Source organism: Coloeus monedula (genome assembly GCF_965178545.1).
Source record: "Coloeus monedula genome assembly, chromosome: 2".
NCBI classification, from domain to species: Eukaryota; Metazoa; Chordata; class Aves; order Passeriformes; family Corvidae; genus Coloeus; species Coloeus monedula.
In genome coordinates, this window is record NC_138782.1 from 29080760 (window position 1) to 29098432 (window position 17673).

Consider the following 17673-nt stretch of genomic DNA (forward strand, 5'->3'; position numbering starts at 1 on the left):
GGCACCTCCTTCTTAAGATTACCATGCTAGGTGAGGTAACTGCAAGATTTTTGATGTACTTGGATCAATTCCAGTTCTGGAGAGTGCTTTTCTTTGCAGTTTGGTCAATCCCACCACGTGTACACCATGGCTCCTGTGTAGATAGAGAGGGCAGCAGTCATCATCACCTGTGTATGGGAATTAGTTCTAGAAGTACTGAGACTTCTACATCAGATGCTACAGACGAGTTTTACTGCCTTGTGTAAGATGTGGCCTTGCAAGAGATGCCTTAGACAAGAAGGCTGCCTATGCCAGGTGCCTGTGGCCCTCCTGTGAGGCTCTGCATGCCCACTGCTGTGCTCCAGCTCCGCTCGTGTAGCATTGCTCTGCTGGCTCGCGTGAACAGAGCTGCTGAACAAACTCATTTCTGCTGGCAGCTGCTTCTGCACAGCCTGGCAAGGCAGAAATCCAGTTCTTGGTCTGTATTTTTATAAGGCAATGCCACACCCAGCTTTGTGTGCTTATGCCCAGAAAGCAGGGACCCAAGAGGAGAGATCCTCTGGAGAAGGTGTTTGCTTTCCATACAAATCCAAATCTGACCCGAAGTTTTCCAGGTGGTCAGTGTGTTTAGCAGCTATTTGCAGGGTTTGCTGTGATGTTGGGGATGGCACACTTCCTCAAGTTCTCTGCTCAGAAAAGCAAGGTGTCTTGCAACCTAAAATAATGAAAATATTTTATTACAAATAATAAATAAAGTTCTTTGCACTATAGACTTTCAGGCTCTTGTGCAGCTATTCCAATCATCTTTCTTTCCTATACTAATGCTAAGAAATACCTTGCCTTAAGACAGCATGTTGCTTTTCCTGAAAGAATTCATCTTGGGAATAACTGCCACAACCACCAAATTAACATTTTCTAGCATTTGTTAAAATTAAGAGTAATAAAATTTGTATCCAACTGTGACAGTCTGAGACATCAGTAAAAATATGTCAGGTCTTGGCAGTATTTTGCTTTTAACATGCATGCTTGTATAAAGTGCAAAATCTTGAAAGCTAATTGTAATAGCTTTGATAGCACAGATCACGCATTTCAAAATGTAAAGATCTAACCCATCACGTATGTTTTACACATGAGGAAGATGGGAATAAATAGTATGACAGTTTTAAGCACTTAATACTCCACAGAACAAGACTTTTCCTGCTGGAACGATGTTTTGCACAACTTGGAACCTTTCATTCAAAGCTCTTAGCACATTATAGTGGGAACTGAACACTATTTTGAGGCTATTTCAATAATCTGGCTCTGTCACTGTCTCTTTTATATCTGTGCAAGTATATATATAAAAATATATATAATTATATATAAAGATTGCTGGGGTTTTACATTATATATATATTTTTATATATTTTTATATAGATATATGTAAAATCAGCAGTTGCTCTAGCAGTTTGTCTTTATACTTTAAACATAACATTCAATAACTACTGATGCTGAAGTATCCCATGAGGGGACACATCCCTGCAACACATTATGGACCTGTGCAGTAAAAGGACCATACCTCATTCAGTGAGTGCTCCCAGGATGAATCACAATGACTGCCATTTGCCTGGACATCTAAGATAATATTAGGAATCCAATTTCCTGGAACAATGAAGCTGGTGATCACTTTACATTGAATGAACAAGGGAAAAATTAAGTGGGCATGTGAATTGAATAAGGATAGGTAATTCTGCCTTCTTGTCCTGACAGAATTTCTATTATTCCTTAAGAAAAAGAGCACCATAGAGGGATTTTCTGAATGAATTATTTGTATTTCTAATAACTCCATATTTGGAAAGTGGTCATCTACTTAGTGTGTTTGTTCTCCCTGAAGCTTTTTGGAAAGATATGTTTTTTTCTTCCTGAACTAAAAGCACAACAACAACTGCAGCACCTGCTTCAATTTCTCAAGCAGTGCAGTTGTGCTGCTCACAGAGACAGGGCATCATGAAATACAGAAAAGGTTATTCAAGATCTCTTTTGGTAATGATGGTAAAAGCCTCTCCCCAGATTAGATGGTACTAAAAATAGTCAGGCTTGAATGTACCTTTTGCTGGAAACTCCCAAAGCTAGGGTTAAGTTTCAGGTATAAAAGCACCTCTGCCTTGGCCTTGTTGTCACTCTAACTTGGACTAAGGACCTGCAGCTGTAGCAAAGTGAGAAAAGTAGATTTCTGTATAGCAGTAGAAATAAGATTTTTCTCCAAGAGTTGCTGAGAATTGCAGCCTGGCCCTGTCAGCAGCTGGATGGACAGTGTGGGCTCACATCACACTGTCCAATAATTGCCCTATGTGCAGGCCTAGGGAAGAGTGAGCCCCACTCACAGGCTCCCAGTCTTTATGTTTTTGCATCTCAGAGAGTGTCCTGAGCCTGCTGTGGAGCTGATAATACGGGATTGTGTTTGAATTCATTTAAGGAGGAGTCAATCTCTATGGTGTCTAATTACATGACTGTTAAGATTTTGGTTCAGTTAACTCTATTTATCTGTGACATTCTTATCCTTACCTTTCTTACTCTTTTGGCTGGCATGATCTAGTGCAGCCTTCCTGAGTTTCTGAACATACTGTAAGATTCCTGTTAGTGGTGTCCGTTCATCGTTTTCATACGCCGTGATAAAAACTGACGGATAACACTGAGATTAAAAACCAAAACCAGTTGAACACTTGACACCTGCTCTTTCTCACAAAGGAACACATTTTTCTCCTATTATACAACTTGTTAGGGTTTATTTTAAAACTCATCTATTACATAATTACTTAGTGTTTTCTAAGAGTTTTATCACTCTAACTGCAAAAAGTATTTAGTGTTTTCTAAGAGTTTTATCACTCTAACTGCAAAAAGTATTTAGTGTTTTCTAAGAGTTTTATCACTCTAACTGCAAAAAGTATTTTGGTCTGAAAAATGACTTCATAGTAGGGGGATAATCTACTTGCAATGGTAAAGGTTTGATACCTGTCTGCTTGCTGGTGATTGCAAAAAAATGAAAAAAGGGAGTAATAATCATGGAATGGTTTACCTTAGAACAATAGTTGAGGTTTATTTTAGCAATCTTTCTGCACAGAAGAAAGTTGATATTTAAAGAGTAAGAATTTTACTTAATGAAGCTGTGCAGCTTCATTGTCAAATGAATGTGCAGCTAACACATTGTCAAATAGAGATTTCCCTTGAGATGAAAATGTCAGTGCTATAGCTCCTCTTCCCTTTCCCTGTTTGTTTTAATACCTCTGGAAAGGTAACTCCTTCCTCCTGTATCAAAGCCTGCAAAACAGTAGAATGACAGAACCCCCCCCAAAAGAAGGCATTTTGCATGTTGAGATTAGCTATACAATAATCTATTCCTGAAAGTCCTAAAACAAATGCAACTTTAGAAATCGATGCCATTTAGGAGAAGGCATTAGGTTAATTTCAGTAGTCGCTTGTGACTTCAACTATTGCTAAGATTATTACTGAAATAATTTATATTGGAGGGTTTTTTTCAGTTTCAGTTATCTACTTTTTGTTTTCTTACAAACCACTACACGTTATGCCTGTGGTATTCTGCACAGAAAGCATAGTTTTACCTGTGGCTTAATATTCTGGTATGGGCAATAGCTTTTGATATACTTCATACATATTTCATCTTCTAATGGATTTCCCCATTCTTCTTGTTCCTCAATTGTCAGTGGGAGATGAGTTTTCATCATTGTATTTAGAACATCTACGAAAGGAGCCTTGGAAATCATTAAAAAGAAAAAAGTTGGCAAATAGGACAAAGGACCTTGAATATCTGAGTCAAGGTGTTCTCAAACAAATGAGGAGAGTGAGCTTAGAACTGGAATGTTTCCAATTCTGAAAGTGGTAGAATGAGGCAGAAAATACAGGTTAATGTTATAATCTGTAGAAGGTCTGCAGCAGCTCACCTGTAAAACCACGGCTCTGATCAGTGCTGGATCAGTGTTGCACAGGGCTCCTGCAAGAACTCCCCCAGCACTGGCAGCTGCCAGTGCTGTGTGTTTGGGCTGAGAAAATCCCAGTTCGTGCAGCAGCATGATGCAAGCCCTGAGGTCATGGAGACCTTTGAGTTTATTACGCTGACATCCATCTCTGTGCCAGCTAAGGCCCTGCTCTCCTCCACCCCTGAAATTTAAAACAATTCAAGTTGGAGTCTCCTCAGAAAACATTACATGGCGTAGCTTCAGATAATGAAAGAACAGCAGCAGCCATGGAGCTGCAAATCATAGTTTGCTTTCCCAATTAACTCTTCTCTGTTTTTGCCTTTACCCTTCTTTATGGCTTAAAGAGACAACATGAAGACAAAATAAATCCATTCATGATGATTGGTGAAAATACTAACGGTATAAGGGCACTCTGTGCCCTCGTGTGCTTGTGTCCTGGAACCCATGGGAAAAGTAACACTTTAGGAAATGACATTTTCATTGTAGGCAATACAAAATCAGATAATATTATTATCTTTTTCTACAGGAAACTATGGAAATATTGAAAACACTTCCAATACTTCCATTACTAACACTATTACTTATTAAAAACAGTAGAATAGTATTTCTGAGCTCCACACCAGACTCTCAGGATTTGTCTTCTGCTTAGCTTAAATTCTGAGACTGTTAGAAAGTTGGATTTGGGGTTTTTTCCCCCCTAATTTGTGAAATTCAAATGTTACTTGAAATGTTACATTTTGTAATACAGAATTATAAAAATGGTTTATACTTCTTTCTATGCAACCACAATTCTAAGCCACCTGAAGCTTCCTTTTCTGGTTCCAAGTCTAAAATGGATTATTTGATTAGCCTTCCATCTTTGGATGAAGAATCCATCTTCATGTAGGACCAACTTGCATCTTAAGATACTTAGTGGGGTGTGAGGAAGAACAGCACAACGCTTGCCACCAAGTACAGCAGACTGAATATATTTGCTGAATTTGTTTTGGGACTGGCATTTCCAACAATTACTTATTCCTCCCCTTCCTTTCCCTCCCTAAAGTGATTCTTTTGTTGTCTTCCTTAGCTACTGAGAAAAATTTGAAGTCTATTGTACATTGCAGATGTAGATTTGTAGCTGAACTGCAGACAGAGGATTTAGCCAATAAAAGAACAAGGGTTGCAGGTTAAATGCTTAGCTGTTGCTCTGGAATGTAAGAAGACACAGACTGAGCATTAGCACACAATGCTCTCAGAAGGAGAGGGAAGTAGCATGTCACTGCAATTTGAGCATGTCACTGAAATTTTTCTTGAGCAAAGATGAGACAAGAAGTAATGAGGCTTGAAAAGATTCTAAGTTACATACACCCATCATGTAGATTTAGGAAACCTAAAATGCAGTGTGCTCCTGTGGTTTTCTTCCCTGAGGTAAATTTAAAAACTACTTAAATAAAAGATCTAAGAAGAGATGAATAATTAGGTATAGGTACACAAAATTATTTTGGTACATCTTCAGTTGTACCTGAACAAATACCTGTATATCCTGCAAAATAAAATCTTATTTCCATTTTATATTTGACTTACCTAACATGGCAATATGCTAATATCCAACCCTCTTCAATTAACATCAGCTTCTCTTCTTTAAAGCTCATGTTCAAATCTATGCCATAAGCTCCATATACATGAACTAGAAGTGGTCTCCTGTGTAGTTCTTTAGAATTCTTATTATGAAAAACTGTAATTGGCACCAAAGTTTCATCCTGGAAAAGAAGGAGTAGTTTTACAATAAGGGACATTGCAGAAATCTCAATGACACATGGCAATGAAAACTTCAATTATTTATTTTAAAATGTATTTTTTTGATTACAGTAATTTTTTTTCACTTAGAATGTACAAAGCACTCTCAAAAAATAAAGCATGAGACTGAACCTCTGCTGTGTGGGTTTACGGATGCAGAGTATAAATTCATTTAAGTGCAACACCTGAGGAGTTTTTAAACTACCAAAGCACCCAAGTCTTCCTCCCCCCTTTAACACCAAGAATGTATGTTATTAACAATACAGTTTACCACTTACCACAATACAAACTCTTTATTAACATCTCCAAATTTTTAAACTCAGGCTGTTAAAACTTTCCTTTCTTGATCTGCACTGTGCAGCTAGTTGTGGGGTGTTCTTTTCAACAACTGGCACCTTTTTCATTTATCATGTGGAGCACAATACCATACATCAACAAGCAATTCTCACTTATGCTAAGAGTTTTGACTCATCGTGTGCTGTTATCTCCTCTGGAATACCCAGGTTAATGGAAAAAAAAATCACGACTCTTTCTTGTTCTTCTCTATAGCACTGAAGAAAACACCCACTGTTTAGTAACTATAGCACCAACTGCTCTTTACATTTTTTAATCTCTGTTCCCTGCCAAATGCACTTTCTTTAAATGGGTGGGGAGGAAGGAAAGAATAAAAGGAATGGGAAAAAGACTGAAAAATCTTACCTTGCTTTTAGCTAGTAAACGTGTAGTGTGACAATTCGTAATAATTGGTACCTCTTGCACAGCTTGTTCAATGAGATTATTTTCTTTAAATGAATATGCAAAACGCTTAGGGGGGTGTACTGGGGAGGAGAGCTGAAAATAGCAAGTGCTGGTGGTATGTTCAAGATGAGATTCCAATTCAAATTCACAGGCCCACGTAGGTAGCTGAGAAAACATGGCATTTCAAGTGAGACCCTTACACTGCTGCTGTAAATTTTGCTTAGTATGTCCTTCAGAGTAAAAGACTTTGAATATTAACTAATTATTTTCAGTATGTATGTGGCACAATCTGTATTTCATTTAAATCCAGTAATGAAATAGTCAAAAAAGTAAAAGATTGGTGAATTTTTTCCCTGAGGCATTGGAGGAAGTTGGACAATGAAATAAAAACGAAAAATAAATTCAAATTCGGTTTAAAATGGACATTAGTGCAGATTTTTTAAGAGAAAACATTTGAAATGATTCTGCATTAGTTTTATTTTTTAGATCCTAATTTTCCTTGCATTTCCAGTTCTACTTCAACACGTTATACAGCCAAGTCCATGTCAGCTATTATGCTTTTACTGTGAGTTAGCTCAGTAATGCTAAGCCACTGAAAACCCCTGCCTCTTAACTTTGTTCCTAGTGCCAGCCATTGTGAAGAACAAAACCTTTTCCTGGCACATTCACCCTCAGACACTTACTGTTATTATATTTAAGGTTTTTAACTCTGCTAAGAATGAAAGAAATCAAGATTCATTCTTTGAGAGCAGCAGGGACATAGCCAAACCCTCTGCCAGACCATTACTTACTTGGGTTAGGTTGCTAGAGGCTTCTGAAAGGGCAGCAAAAGTCCAAGTTCTCCTGAGTAACTGCAGGCCCTTTCTGAATAAATAAACTATGACCATTTCAAAAAATGAAGATTTTGGAGACCATACAGTGTACTTTGTTGAAAACCTTTTTCTGTAGCAGTTTCATAAAGTGCAGCATTGGCAGCTTGTTGCGATAAACTTGTGAGTTGTTCAGACTGTATTTTTCAGGAAAACAGATCAATTAAATATTTCATCTGAATGGTCTTCAGAAATAATGGATTTTGATTGAGTCACTTTGGTTTTAATCCACAAGTATTTAACAACCAGAGAAGGGAAGCAAATACTTTGCACCAATTGTACTGCAGTATCAACTCTTCCCATTTATTATGGGACAGTGTTCATACCTGTTTTCTGAACATTAATCTTTTTCCTGTGGGAGGAAACGCCACTGAGTGTAACCAAAAATAGGCCCAGTAAAACTAAGTAGAGTGTTTAGGGAATTCAGTTCTATTTTACATTAGAAATCAGCTGTATTTTGAAGAGCTTGACTGTAATCCATTGAAGAAAGGACTGACTCACGGGATAGCTGCTCTTTAACTTTCTAAATGCTGCAATAAGCCACCACATGGAATCCTGAAGAACAGCCACAGGTAATACAATTAGTCATAATGATGAACTTGGCAGTATTAATAGTTTCCAAACCACTTTTACTTTTGGAATTTATCTTTGCTTTCATTATAATGTTATGTTAAAACCAAATGAAATAATGCTGGAAAAATATTATGCTGCTTAAGCCAAGCTAAAACGTACCTGTATTGACTGAACTGAGTGTGAAACAAAAGAAATCACATTTAAGTAAAGATGACCAGCGTTCTTCAGGAACATAATACAGTCATCACTGAACATCTCAAAGTCTACTAGCTTGGTTTTCTTTTCCAGTGCATAAACTAGCTGCCAGTTGTCCTTGCCACTGCAAGCTACTGGTGCCTTCATCAACTATAAAAAAAATAAACAACCTTGTATTACTAAAATGTAGTAAGAGTTACAAATGAGAGGTACAGACAGGTGATCTCATACAACATTTTTCTTGCAAAAAAAAGCTTATCTGTATTTGGGGTGTTTGCCTGTCTAAAACTGGAGATTTTTAAACTCCCTTTACTTAGGCAAAATGGAAGAACAATTCAGTAACATTTGGAGAAGACCAAGTCTCAAAGATTACTCTAGAGAAGACTGTAATGCAGTAAGTGCTTTCAGCATGGCCAGCACAACTATAGGTGGGATTGATTACATAGACTGAGATCATCAACTTAAATTTTGATATAGGGGAAATGACTGCTAAAGCATAGTAATTTCTTGATGCTGTCAAAGGAGTTAGGATCAAACTGGCATTCTCCAGGTGACACGCCATGCAGCACTATCAGTCCTTTTAATCCATGCAGCTCTCTCTCTTAAATTATTTCAGTAAGCTGTGAAAAACAGAATTAAAAGCCAACCTTACTATTTCTATATGACCTGCAATAGGTATCTAAATTAATCCTATGAATGTAATTATCAGTCAAAATTGCCTTATATTCTGCAGGTTCTCCGTATGTAGTAAGAATGTACAACTGCTCCTTTCTGTGCTCGATGTGGTAAAAGACCCCTGGGGTTCGTGCTTGCACGAGAGCAGGCGACTCAAAGGGGTGTGTGCAGTCAACCAGCCAAACTTCTGAGGTTGTCTTGCTGTTGCTGTTGATAGTGAGAAAACGCCTGTCTTTTGTGCAATAAAGGTCTACAAAGAATCTGTAGGGAATAATTAAAAAAAAAAAGAAAGGCGTACATTTTATCAGTATTTTAAAATACATCAGTTGTTTCAGAATCATGGGCTTCCATCTGCAAGGTAAGAAACAGCATTCCTGTAAGCAGACTGGAGAACCTTCAGGCTACTTGGCTCCCAGACCCACTTGTGCTGCATTTTCCATGGGATTTAAAAACCCTCAATCTTATGTGTGAAACCTGAAATCTGCAAGGAAAGCAGTTCAGTTGTTGCCCAACTGAATCTGGGTTTTTGCATTATTGAGCTAGACTGGAAGTTCATTGATGCATACAGGTGTTAAAATTCAGGAAAAATGTAGAACTTTTTATGGAGCTTGTAACCCTATTAAAAAAAGTAGTAATGGATAATTAATAAATGGCATCATGTGGGAAGAGCAATAACAAGAGTAGGAGATATTATAAAAATAAACGGATAAAACGTCTATGTGCTACTGACCTAACTTTGAAGTGAATAAGACAAAAAGTACTATTTAAAAAGAAAAAAGGCACAGAGGCCTATATGAAGCAAAATGGACAGTGTTGCAGTGATAAAGCTGGAAACTAGGAACTGGTTTTGGAACTAAGAAACTAGTAACTACCTACTGGTTTTAAATGCCTTTAAAATCTAGAAACAGAAAGCAAAATGATAACCAGTGGCTGGATGCTAATAGTAGAGAAGTTCAGGCTGAAACTCAGATTCAAATTTCTGTGAGTTATCATAATTAAAAGGAATATCACATCCTGGATCAGAACAGTCTCTTTGCCATTTTGAATCCTTAGGACTAGATGTCTTTAAAAGTAAAACTGTCCAACACAAAGATCCAGATTCCATCAAGAAAATGCAGGGTTGAGTACCATAATCTGCATCATAGAGATCAGATACATGATTCCAATAATGATCTCTTTAGAATTCAGAATATTTGACTGGTGAAGAAAAGGATGCTTTACATAGCATTTTCAGTGCCTTTAATTATTTGCAGGTGGAGGAACTCACATTTTTGTTGGTACTACTGTTTTTTCTAATTGCACCCTCTTGACATTTTTAGGACAGGCACAGAGGGGGACCTAAAGTCTGCAAGAAAAATCAGCCTCCTGCCTTTCTAATACCCATGAATTTGGCAAGAATGTGGCACTGCATCCAGTAGAGATTCCAAGAGTTCAGCTCTGCTGATCCTGCCTGTGAGAGGGTTGAGCTGAAATGCATGTTACACTTCTCCCCAAGGACTCTGACCTTGATATTACAATTTTTTTTAATCTTTGTAGCTTTTTTTTAAGGATGTCAAGAAATTTTCAGCTTCTAAGAAAATATCTGATTGCAACTAGAAGAGCTGGTGAGATGCAGAATAGAACTGCTCAATGGCAATACTAAAGAATGTCTTGTCATCTCCAATGAAGGAGTTCAGCTCTGAGCTGCAATAGCAGATGAACCTTTAGAGTAAGTTTCTAGTAGATTTACTGTAATGACTGTGACCTTCAGAATTATGCCAACAGTTTCCCTGTGGGGAAGTGCCAGGTCAGTACAACTTGATTTTCCAAAACCATGCATCAAATGCAGCTGGGAAAAAAGGATCTTATGTATTCCATCTCCATTGCAGATTTTTTTCTGCTTTTTTTTGTTTTGTTTTGTTTTTTTTCCGATGAAAGTATAATTGAAATTTCTTTACTGAATATGTAACTTGAATTAGGAATAATCACAAATATTTATGGAATGCTGTATAAATATGCCACGTGCTACAATGCTGAAAAGCCAGTTCTGCACTCAGTTTAGCAAAGAGCCTTCTTGTCTTCCCATACCACTGCTTAAAGAAAGGTTATTGAGAGGGTATTCAGTCAACAATAGTTCTGTCTCTTGGAATGTTGTAATGATTTTGCTCATCCATTACCCAGAGCAAGGATTAGCCTGAACTTATGTATTTTTTTAAAAAAGATGTATCAGACATCAATAGCAGAGAAAACAAAATGAAATCCATGGTCTGATTTACCCTGTATGAAACTGTCACACATTTATTAAAGGACACCCTGACCTGAGAGTGACCTTGACATTTATAAACTCAGCTGAACTCATAAGGTAAGAGAGGAAAGTTAAATCTCAGTTGATCACATATCAAAAGGAGAACTGAGCACATTCTCAGGCTGTATAAGGCACTACTGACAGAACACAAAAATGCATTTTACCATTTGAAATATGATATGGAACACTTTGTTTTCCAAACCAGTTATATTTTACATATAAAATACTCTAACACATGTAAAGGACTTGTTATATTTTAGGTAAGTATTACCTTGCATCTTGTTCTGTATAAACTAACTTAGTATGTTTTTGGTAAGTGAAAGTGGTCATGAACACATTCTGGCATTTAAGGTTCTTCTGAGTTGTGTAATACAGAACATCATTTGCAGCCCATTCTGGAAAAAAAAGACAAATGCATATCAAATTCAGAACAGTGTCTAATATTACTGAGAGAAAATGGGAATTCCAGGGACACTGGACCTAGTGCTGAAAAAGGTGGGTTGCAGCTGGGATGGAACTGAGGACAGCACTTCTGCATCCTGTGGGGACTGAGGTAAGCACCAAAAGGTTTTTCCATGTTTTCTCTGAATACCACAGAACAAGAGTCTCATAATGTATTGAAAAAAAAGCAAAAAAAAAGCAGAGATCAGTGTTGCAGGGTCCAGTAACAGGAAGCTCTTGACCCTGTGTGGGTTCTGGAGGTAACAGGAAAATAGGAGACGTGGCTGTTTAAAACAGCAGAGAAACAGAGGTTTACATGGAGTCAGCAAGATAATAAAGACATTATCAGCTCTGCAGTGCTGCATGTGATTGCACTGAAGCCATTTAGATAAAAGATGCATGTGCCCCATGGGTACTGCTGAGATAAAAGTTCTCCAGTTTTCTTTGCTTGTGTATGTGTTCACCAACATAGAAAGGTATAAATACAGGACCCTTGTTATTCTGAAGTTATTCTGATTGATCCAGCCACATTACTACCATCTCTGCTGCTCCTACAGACACCAGAATGTTGTTTAACACACATGCTTTTAAAACCTATTGTATGCTGTCTTAGGCATAAATACTGATTTTCAGTACAAAACCCGAGGAATTATTAACATGAAAATAACACGAACACTTTGCTTTCTGAACAGCAATGTGGCTCCAAAGTGCACAGGTAGCTGAGGGTTCACTATGAAGACAAGCCTTTAGCGGGGAAATCTAAGTTCTTCTACAGCCTAGCCTATAGAAAGATCAAGGTGTAAATTTTCAGGAACTTCTGTTTGTCTCCCTGCTATTGTATATCACTCAATACTAGCACATCAATTTTGCAAGTGGTTACAAGACCTAATTCTCTTGCTCATGATTGAGGCACCTCTGTGCTTCATGACACCTCTGTACCTCACTCACACCTGACTTTAGAGAATTTACCATTCTGATAGTCATCTTTTGTACTCTTATTATCTGTCACACCTATTTAGGCAACAGGATGTTGGTTTCTTAACAGTACTGATTCTTCTGGATCAACCTAGAGAGATGTTCAAATCAAGTATAGCGTAAAATGTCATTGGCAAATTCCCATGTTTAGTTTTCAACAGGCATTATAATCTTCAGTGTGGAAACAGCACTAAGTTGTTGCTACTCCTCATTTATTTAACAAGGAAGTTTTACCCAGAGTTTTATTTTTTTGCCCTGCCCAGGCAAATTGCTTACTGCACTATATATACTTGATGACATCCAGCAATATAATCCAAAGTACAAGATGTGCAACACTGTATACATACTATTATACTCTTTAACATGCTATAAAAGAATGATTTCCCATTCACTTCCACTTACCTCTGCTTCTTTTTACAGCAATGTAAAGCTCTGTAATCTATTCTGAAAGAACTGATTCAAGGCCTGCCTGACTTCATTGGGCTCTGAGTTGTGACCCACATCCTGGATTCCAGCTGAAATTCCAGCCAATACTCACTAGTAGGTAATACTTTCACACTTCTCAAACAAAGCTAACTGTGTACAGCTACCAGTGTCTTCAGTTGTAGCTGTAAGGGTTTATCAACTAGCACATTTCTCAAAAAGATCTTTATATGACAGTCATGTCACTATATTTTTAATACAGCATAATGGATTCAATAGAAAAAATTACATGCACGACAGTTCTAACATGTATCAATGCTTTTACAATGAAGGAAAACTTGTATCCAGAAAGCAGTCCCTTTCATGCACAACAGATAACCTGTAATTGTGAATAAGAAACAATTCAACACCTATAGGATTAAATGTTGCCTTCATTTTTAAAAAAGAGTATTATTTGTAAACTAAGAAAAATGTTATGTTGAAAGCTTGTGTGATCCACAGGATATTTATAAACAACTTACCAAAGCTAAATACACTTGGAATTACTTTTTCCGTAACAGGAAAATTACCAAGTTTCATAATAATGCAGGTTGCCTCTTCAGAATTTTCACTTTTTAAGCTGATGGCCATATAACTTTGATCTGGTGAAATTCTGATCCGCTGAATAAAGGCATCAGAAAAGCCAAGATCTTCAATACTGAATAAAATGTCAGCATTTCCTTCATCTACTACACAGGAAAAAGAGAGAGCAAAAAATCCTCTAATTAAGACACTGTCAAAATGAATGGTGATTGTTAATGTCTGTATTTAACAAATCTGCCTCCAATATTCACAAACATTCTACTGGAATTTATCAACACCAAATACCTGTCATGCAAGGTATTTGCAAATGCACTTTGTAAAAATAAACAAAAAATTATAGTTCCAAGGAAAAAAGTCCTGTAGTTATTTCTAAAAATATTTCAAAAGTGTAGATCTTGGCTTCTACTAAACGTATTGAATTTTAAAGCTCACGTAGCTAGAGCACAGTTGTTTTTAATAAATAAAATTAGAAATTCTTTTGGCCCCCCCCGCCTCAGAAATAAAAAAGCATGGATGTTCTTTTCCTTTTTTCAAAATGTTAAGTTAGGGCTCTGAAAAGAAGTGTCTTCTCTCTTTCCTGTCCAGCAACTTGCATTAGTATCAATATATACTATTCTCTAACTCCCTTCACCTTTTCAGATTCAGAATTCTAGAATTATTACTCTATTACAGAATTGTATAAAAGTATTTTTAGGTAAGAAACAGACAAGTTAAGCATTAATCCAAGAAAAGAACACTAAGTGATACATGTACACCTTTTTAAAGAATCCTACCATATTAGGAAGAGAAATCCCTTACCATCATCTGCTTTTGCAAGAAATATGCAGCCATTCTCTTCAAAGTACACATTCTCTCCAAACTTAATCTGTTCAATACAAACAAACATATTTCAAGTCCAGCATACCATTGGACTATTTCCTTTGAATCCCTATATACAGTCATTTTTCTGTACAGCAGAACTGTAATGTAACAAATTGTAACAAATGTAACAAAGGACAGAACATATATTCCACACGGTAGAAGGAATTGCACCCACCAAAAAGGTCTTTTCAGTAAGGGTACTTAAGCTACCCCTACCTGCTCTAAATTTCACAGAAGGCTAAGATCACCTTCAACTGCTCTTGCAAATTAAAATGTCTTGTATTCTTTATCCAAAGGTCAGATTTACTTGATCTTTACTTGCTTTTGTCGATGGAGAAATTAAGGTAAATTCACTGCCATAACAGGTATAAGCGGTTCTAAACACAAACTGTTACTACCCACAATTATTAAAATATTCAAAACTTCTACTATAAAAAAATGAGCAAACCAGCATTTTATAGCAGGAATGGCTTCACTGTCTTTTATTTGTAGCCAGTGGTGGGATATGTTTGTATTGTTTGCCACTTACCCTTGGGCTTCCTGAATTGCGTATATACATGTTGTGCAATTCTTCCAGTTTTCCTTTGATTCTCTTTGTCACAGCTTTGTATGTTGGTGAAACGTCATTCCAGTTTTCCTGCTCTGATTTCAGAAGGTTCTTGTGCAAGAGCTCTGAAGTTACTCTGGATGTGTTTTGCTTCCTTTTGGAAGGGACTTTTGTTCCTTCCTGCTAAGGAAGGAAAGACAAAAACGGCTACAAGCCAACATCTGAATACACTGAGGCAGTATCTCCTAAGCCACAGGCCCAAAACCACCTTTGCATTATTACAAAAGTACATGCCAATAAAAACAAAAACTGCAGTTGGAATATGTTTTATTGTAACTCTTCTTGATCTTTTGGGGAGGCACTGTCAAATGTGCTTTACTTGACACATTTATTGAGGTCTCGTCTTCAAAATTTAGGGTACTATTAATATATGCTCTTAATTGATTATAAGTAAATATATTTGTTCCTGTTCTAGAACTAGGTTTTACTTTTTATGGAATTCTATTATCTTTCCTTCTTTGCAGCTTTCTTTCATAACTTCCTGTCTTTAGAGTGTAATTTCTCATTTCCTTTCCTAGACAACACCACCCAAACCTTTGTCCCTGTACCTAGGAGTCCTTTCAGCTTGTTCAGGTTCTTGCTCCAGCTCCTCAGAAGTGTTAATGTAAATGCTCATAAAGTGTAGAATGAAGCAGTGAACTGATACGGGTTCTGCAACAATTTTATCAGGAGTAAGTTTAAGTATCTGGTTTTCCATGAAATGTGAGACTACTGCTACCTCACTGGAAACAAAGCTGTCTTCTATTGCAAAAGTGTTAAAAGTGTGTTAAAACTGCTAGAACAATGCTACCTCCTCTTGCATGCTGTGAAATCTCACTTGATCAAGTAATAATACAGCTGGTGGTCACAGCGTAGGGATATAGTAAGAGTTACTGTACACCTCCCTGCTTGTGGAAAAACCAGTAATCTAGAAAGGTTTTCAGGATAGTGGAGGATCTCAGTGACAACTGGTGTGCAAACATTTACTCCAAAGCAAGCAGGCACGGCCTCCTTTCAGGTGAAAACCTCATGTTTGTATCCTGGGACCAGTGTCACAGAGCAGTATTTCTGTTAGTGAAGAGCCACCAAGTAAACTGAACCACACATGCTTGGCCATCCAGACCTCCTGTGTTCTCCTTGAAACGTTTGCTTACATTTGAGACACAGACTTAGGAACTCTTTGCTTTATGGTGACAAATAGAAGAGTTACAACAAGATGAATTTTGTGGCACCTCTGAAGAAACACAGTCAATTTGAAACAATTTTAGGATAACCACATATCCATCTGAAAACATGTTTAGGATCAAATAAAGCAAAACATAAATTTTTTGAACAGTACTTATGCATATAAATAAGTTCCCAAGCAGTCATACTTCAGTAAACTTTCATAAAACCTTTAGCAAAATCTGTATTAGAAACAGAGACAGAAGACTTAAAATTATTTCAGACTGTTTTCTGACTCTGTGCATGATATATAGCCATCCAATTACACAATATTTATTTACAGAAATCAATGCAAATACCTTTTAATGTATAGTTTAGAAAATGTGAGCACAATTATGAGTTGTCAGTATTTTATTTTAATATGATGGAAACCATGGCCTACTGGTTAACACAGAAAAGTCAAGGTTTTGTTGAGCCAGCTCACAGTCTGGTATCATCAGTTTGGACACTTTGCCTCTACACTAGCTGATCTCTCCCTGCAGTTTTCTTCTGACACTTAATACTTAAGTCTGGGAGATACCATTTTTTCCAAAATTACTACAGCAGGAAAATCAACCAAAATGCAGCTTTATGTCAAAACAGCATAGGAAAGCTGAACAACAGTACATGTCTTTGAACATAACTGATATCCTGGACTTTATCCCTCTGCTTCAAATTCTCTGGGAAAAGTGTGCTTCTTCGACACGTGAAAAGTATGACTGGGTCCCTTAACAGATGTGCCAAGGTGGTTGTTGACATTAAGTCTATACTTAAACAGCATACCTTGCAGAAGAATCTGCACGGCAGGATGCTTCCAGGTGGTGCAGTCCTGTGGGTGCATGTACTTTCTGAACAGTCCAGGATGCAGCACTTTATTGGTTTACTTTTACTGTAAGGACACACTGTTTGAGGAAGGTTATGCTTCGAGTAGTACTTGGCACTGAAGCGCAGCCCTTGGAGAAGATTTCGCAGTCCAGCGCAGCACATCCTAACCTTCATTTCTTGATAGCCAACCTGAAATTTCTGAAAATCCCAAACTGCCGATCATTTACACTGTGTGAAATATACATAACGTAAACCGCAGGCTTAAACGTACATACATACATATGAAATATACGCAGTGTAAACTTCCTCTTTCCAAGAAATGCGATTGATTCACTAGGTAAATCAAATGAGAAGAAAATAAGTAAAACTTAGTCTGTTTGTTAACAACTGGTACCCACATTTTAACCTGCACGTTCTTGGCGGCCCAAAGTTTAACTCCAGTGAAACTGTGAAGGAGAAGGGGAGGTGTAACCGTGCACGTCCAAACGCTGAAGAACAAAACACTGGCAAAGTTTGGGGAAGTCACCCCCCCCCGCTCCCCCATAATCTAACACCAAACCCACGCTCTCTCCCGAGGGTCCCTGGGCAGCAGGAGCTGAATGCCGTTCGCAGGAGCACCACGTGTCCCGCCGGGGCCGCCGCGGCCCCGCTCCCCGCCAGCGCTGCCCCTCCGCCCGCGGCCCGCGCAAGGACTCGCCGTGGCGCTCCCGCTCC

The 17673-nt window shown here is 37.7% G+C and overlaps 1 protein-coding gene across 1 annotated transcript; it reads right to left on the reverse strand.

Annotated features, from left to right (window-relative positions):
- Window positions 1-595: 595 nt before the first annotated feature.
- Window positions 596-17499, reverse strand: PREPL (prolyl endopeptidase like). Its single transcript, XM_082277135.1, has 14 exons — window positions 16918-17499; window positions 14875-15075; window positions 14283-14349; window positions 13424-13627; window positions 11335-11458; window positions 8824-9040; window positions 8069-8254; window positions 6429-6632; window positions 5517-5692; window positions 3918-4134; window positions 3579-3728; window positions 2524-2650; window positions 1538-1644; window positions 596-694 (listed from the first exon to the last, which is right to left on the reverse strand). The coding sequence occupies exons 1-14, from the start codon at window positions 17131-17133 to the stop codon at window positions 614-616; spliced, it is 2277 nt and encodes a 758-aa protein (XP_082133261.1). The 5' UTR covers window positions 17134-17499; the 3' UTR covers window positions 596-613.
- Between the last annotated feature and the right edge of the window lie 174 nt (window positions 17500-17673).

Excerpts from the sequence above, each read along its gene's own strand:
- PREPL (XM_082277135.1), bottom strand. The coding sequence starts at position 17,133 with ATGAAGGTTAGGATGTGCTGCGCTGGACTGCGAAATCTTCTCCAAGGG. Across the intron at positions 8,255-8,823 it reads GAGAACCTGCAGAATATAAG|TTGATGAAGGCACCAGTAGC; the intron begins GCAATTTTGACT and ends TTTTTTTTATAG. Across the intron at positions 3,729-3,917 it reads TCAGAGCCGTGGTTTTACAG|GCTCCTTTCGTAGATGTTCT; the intron begins GTGAGCTGCTGC and ends ATGATTTCCAAG.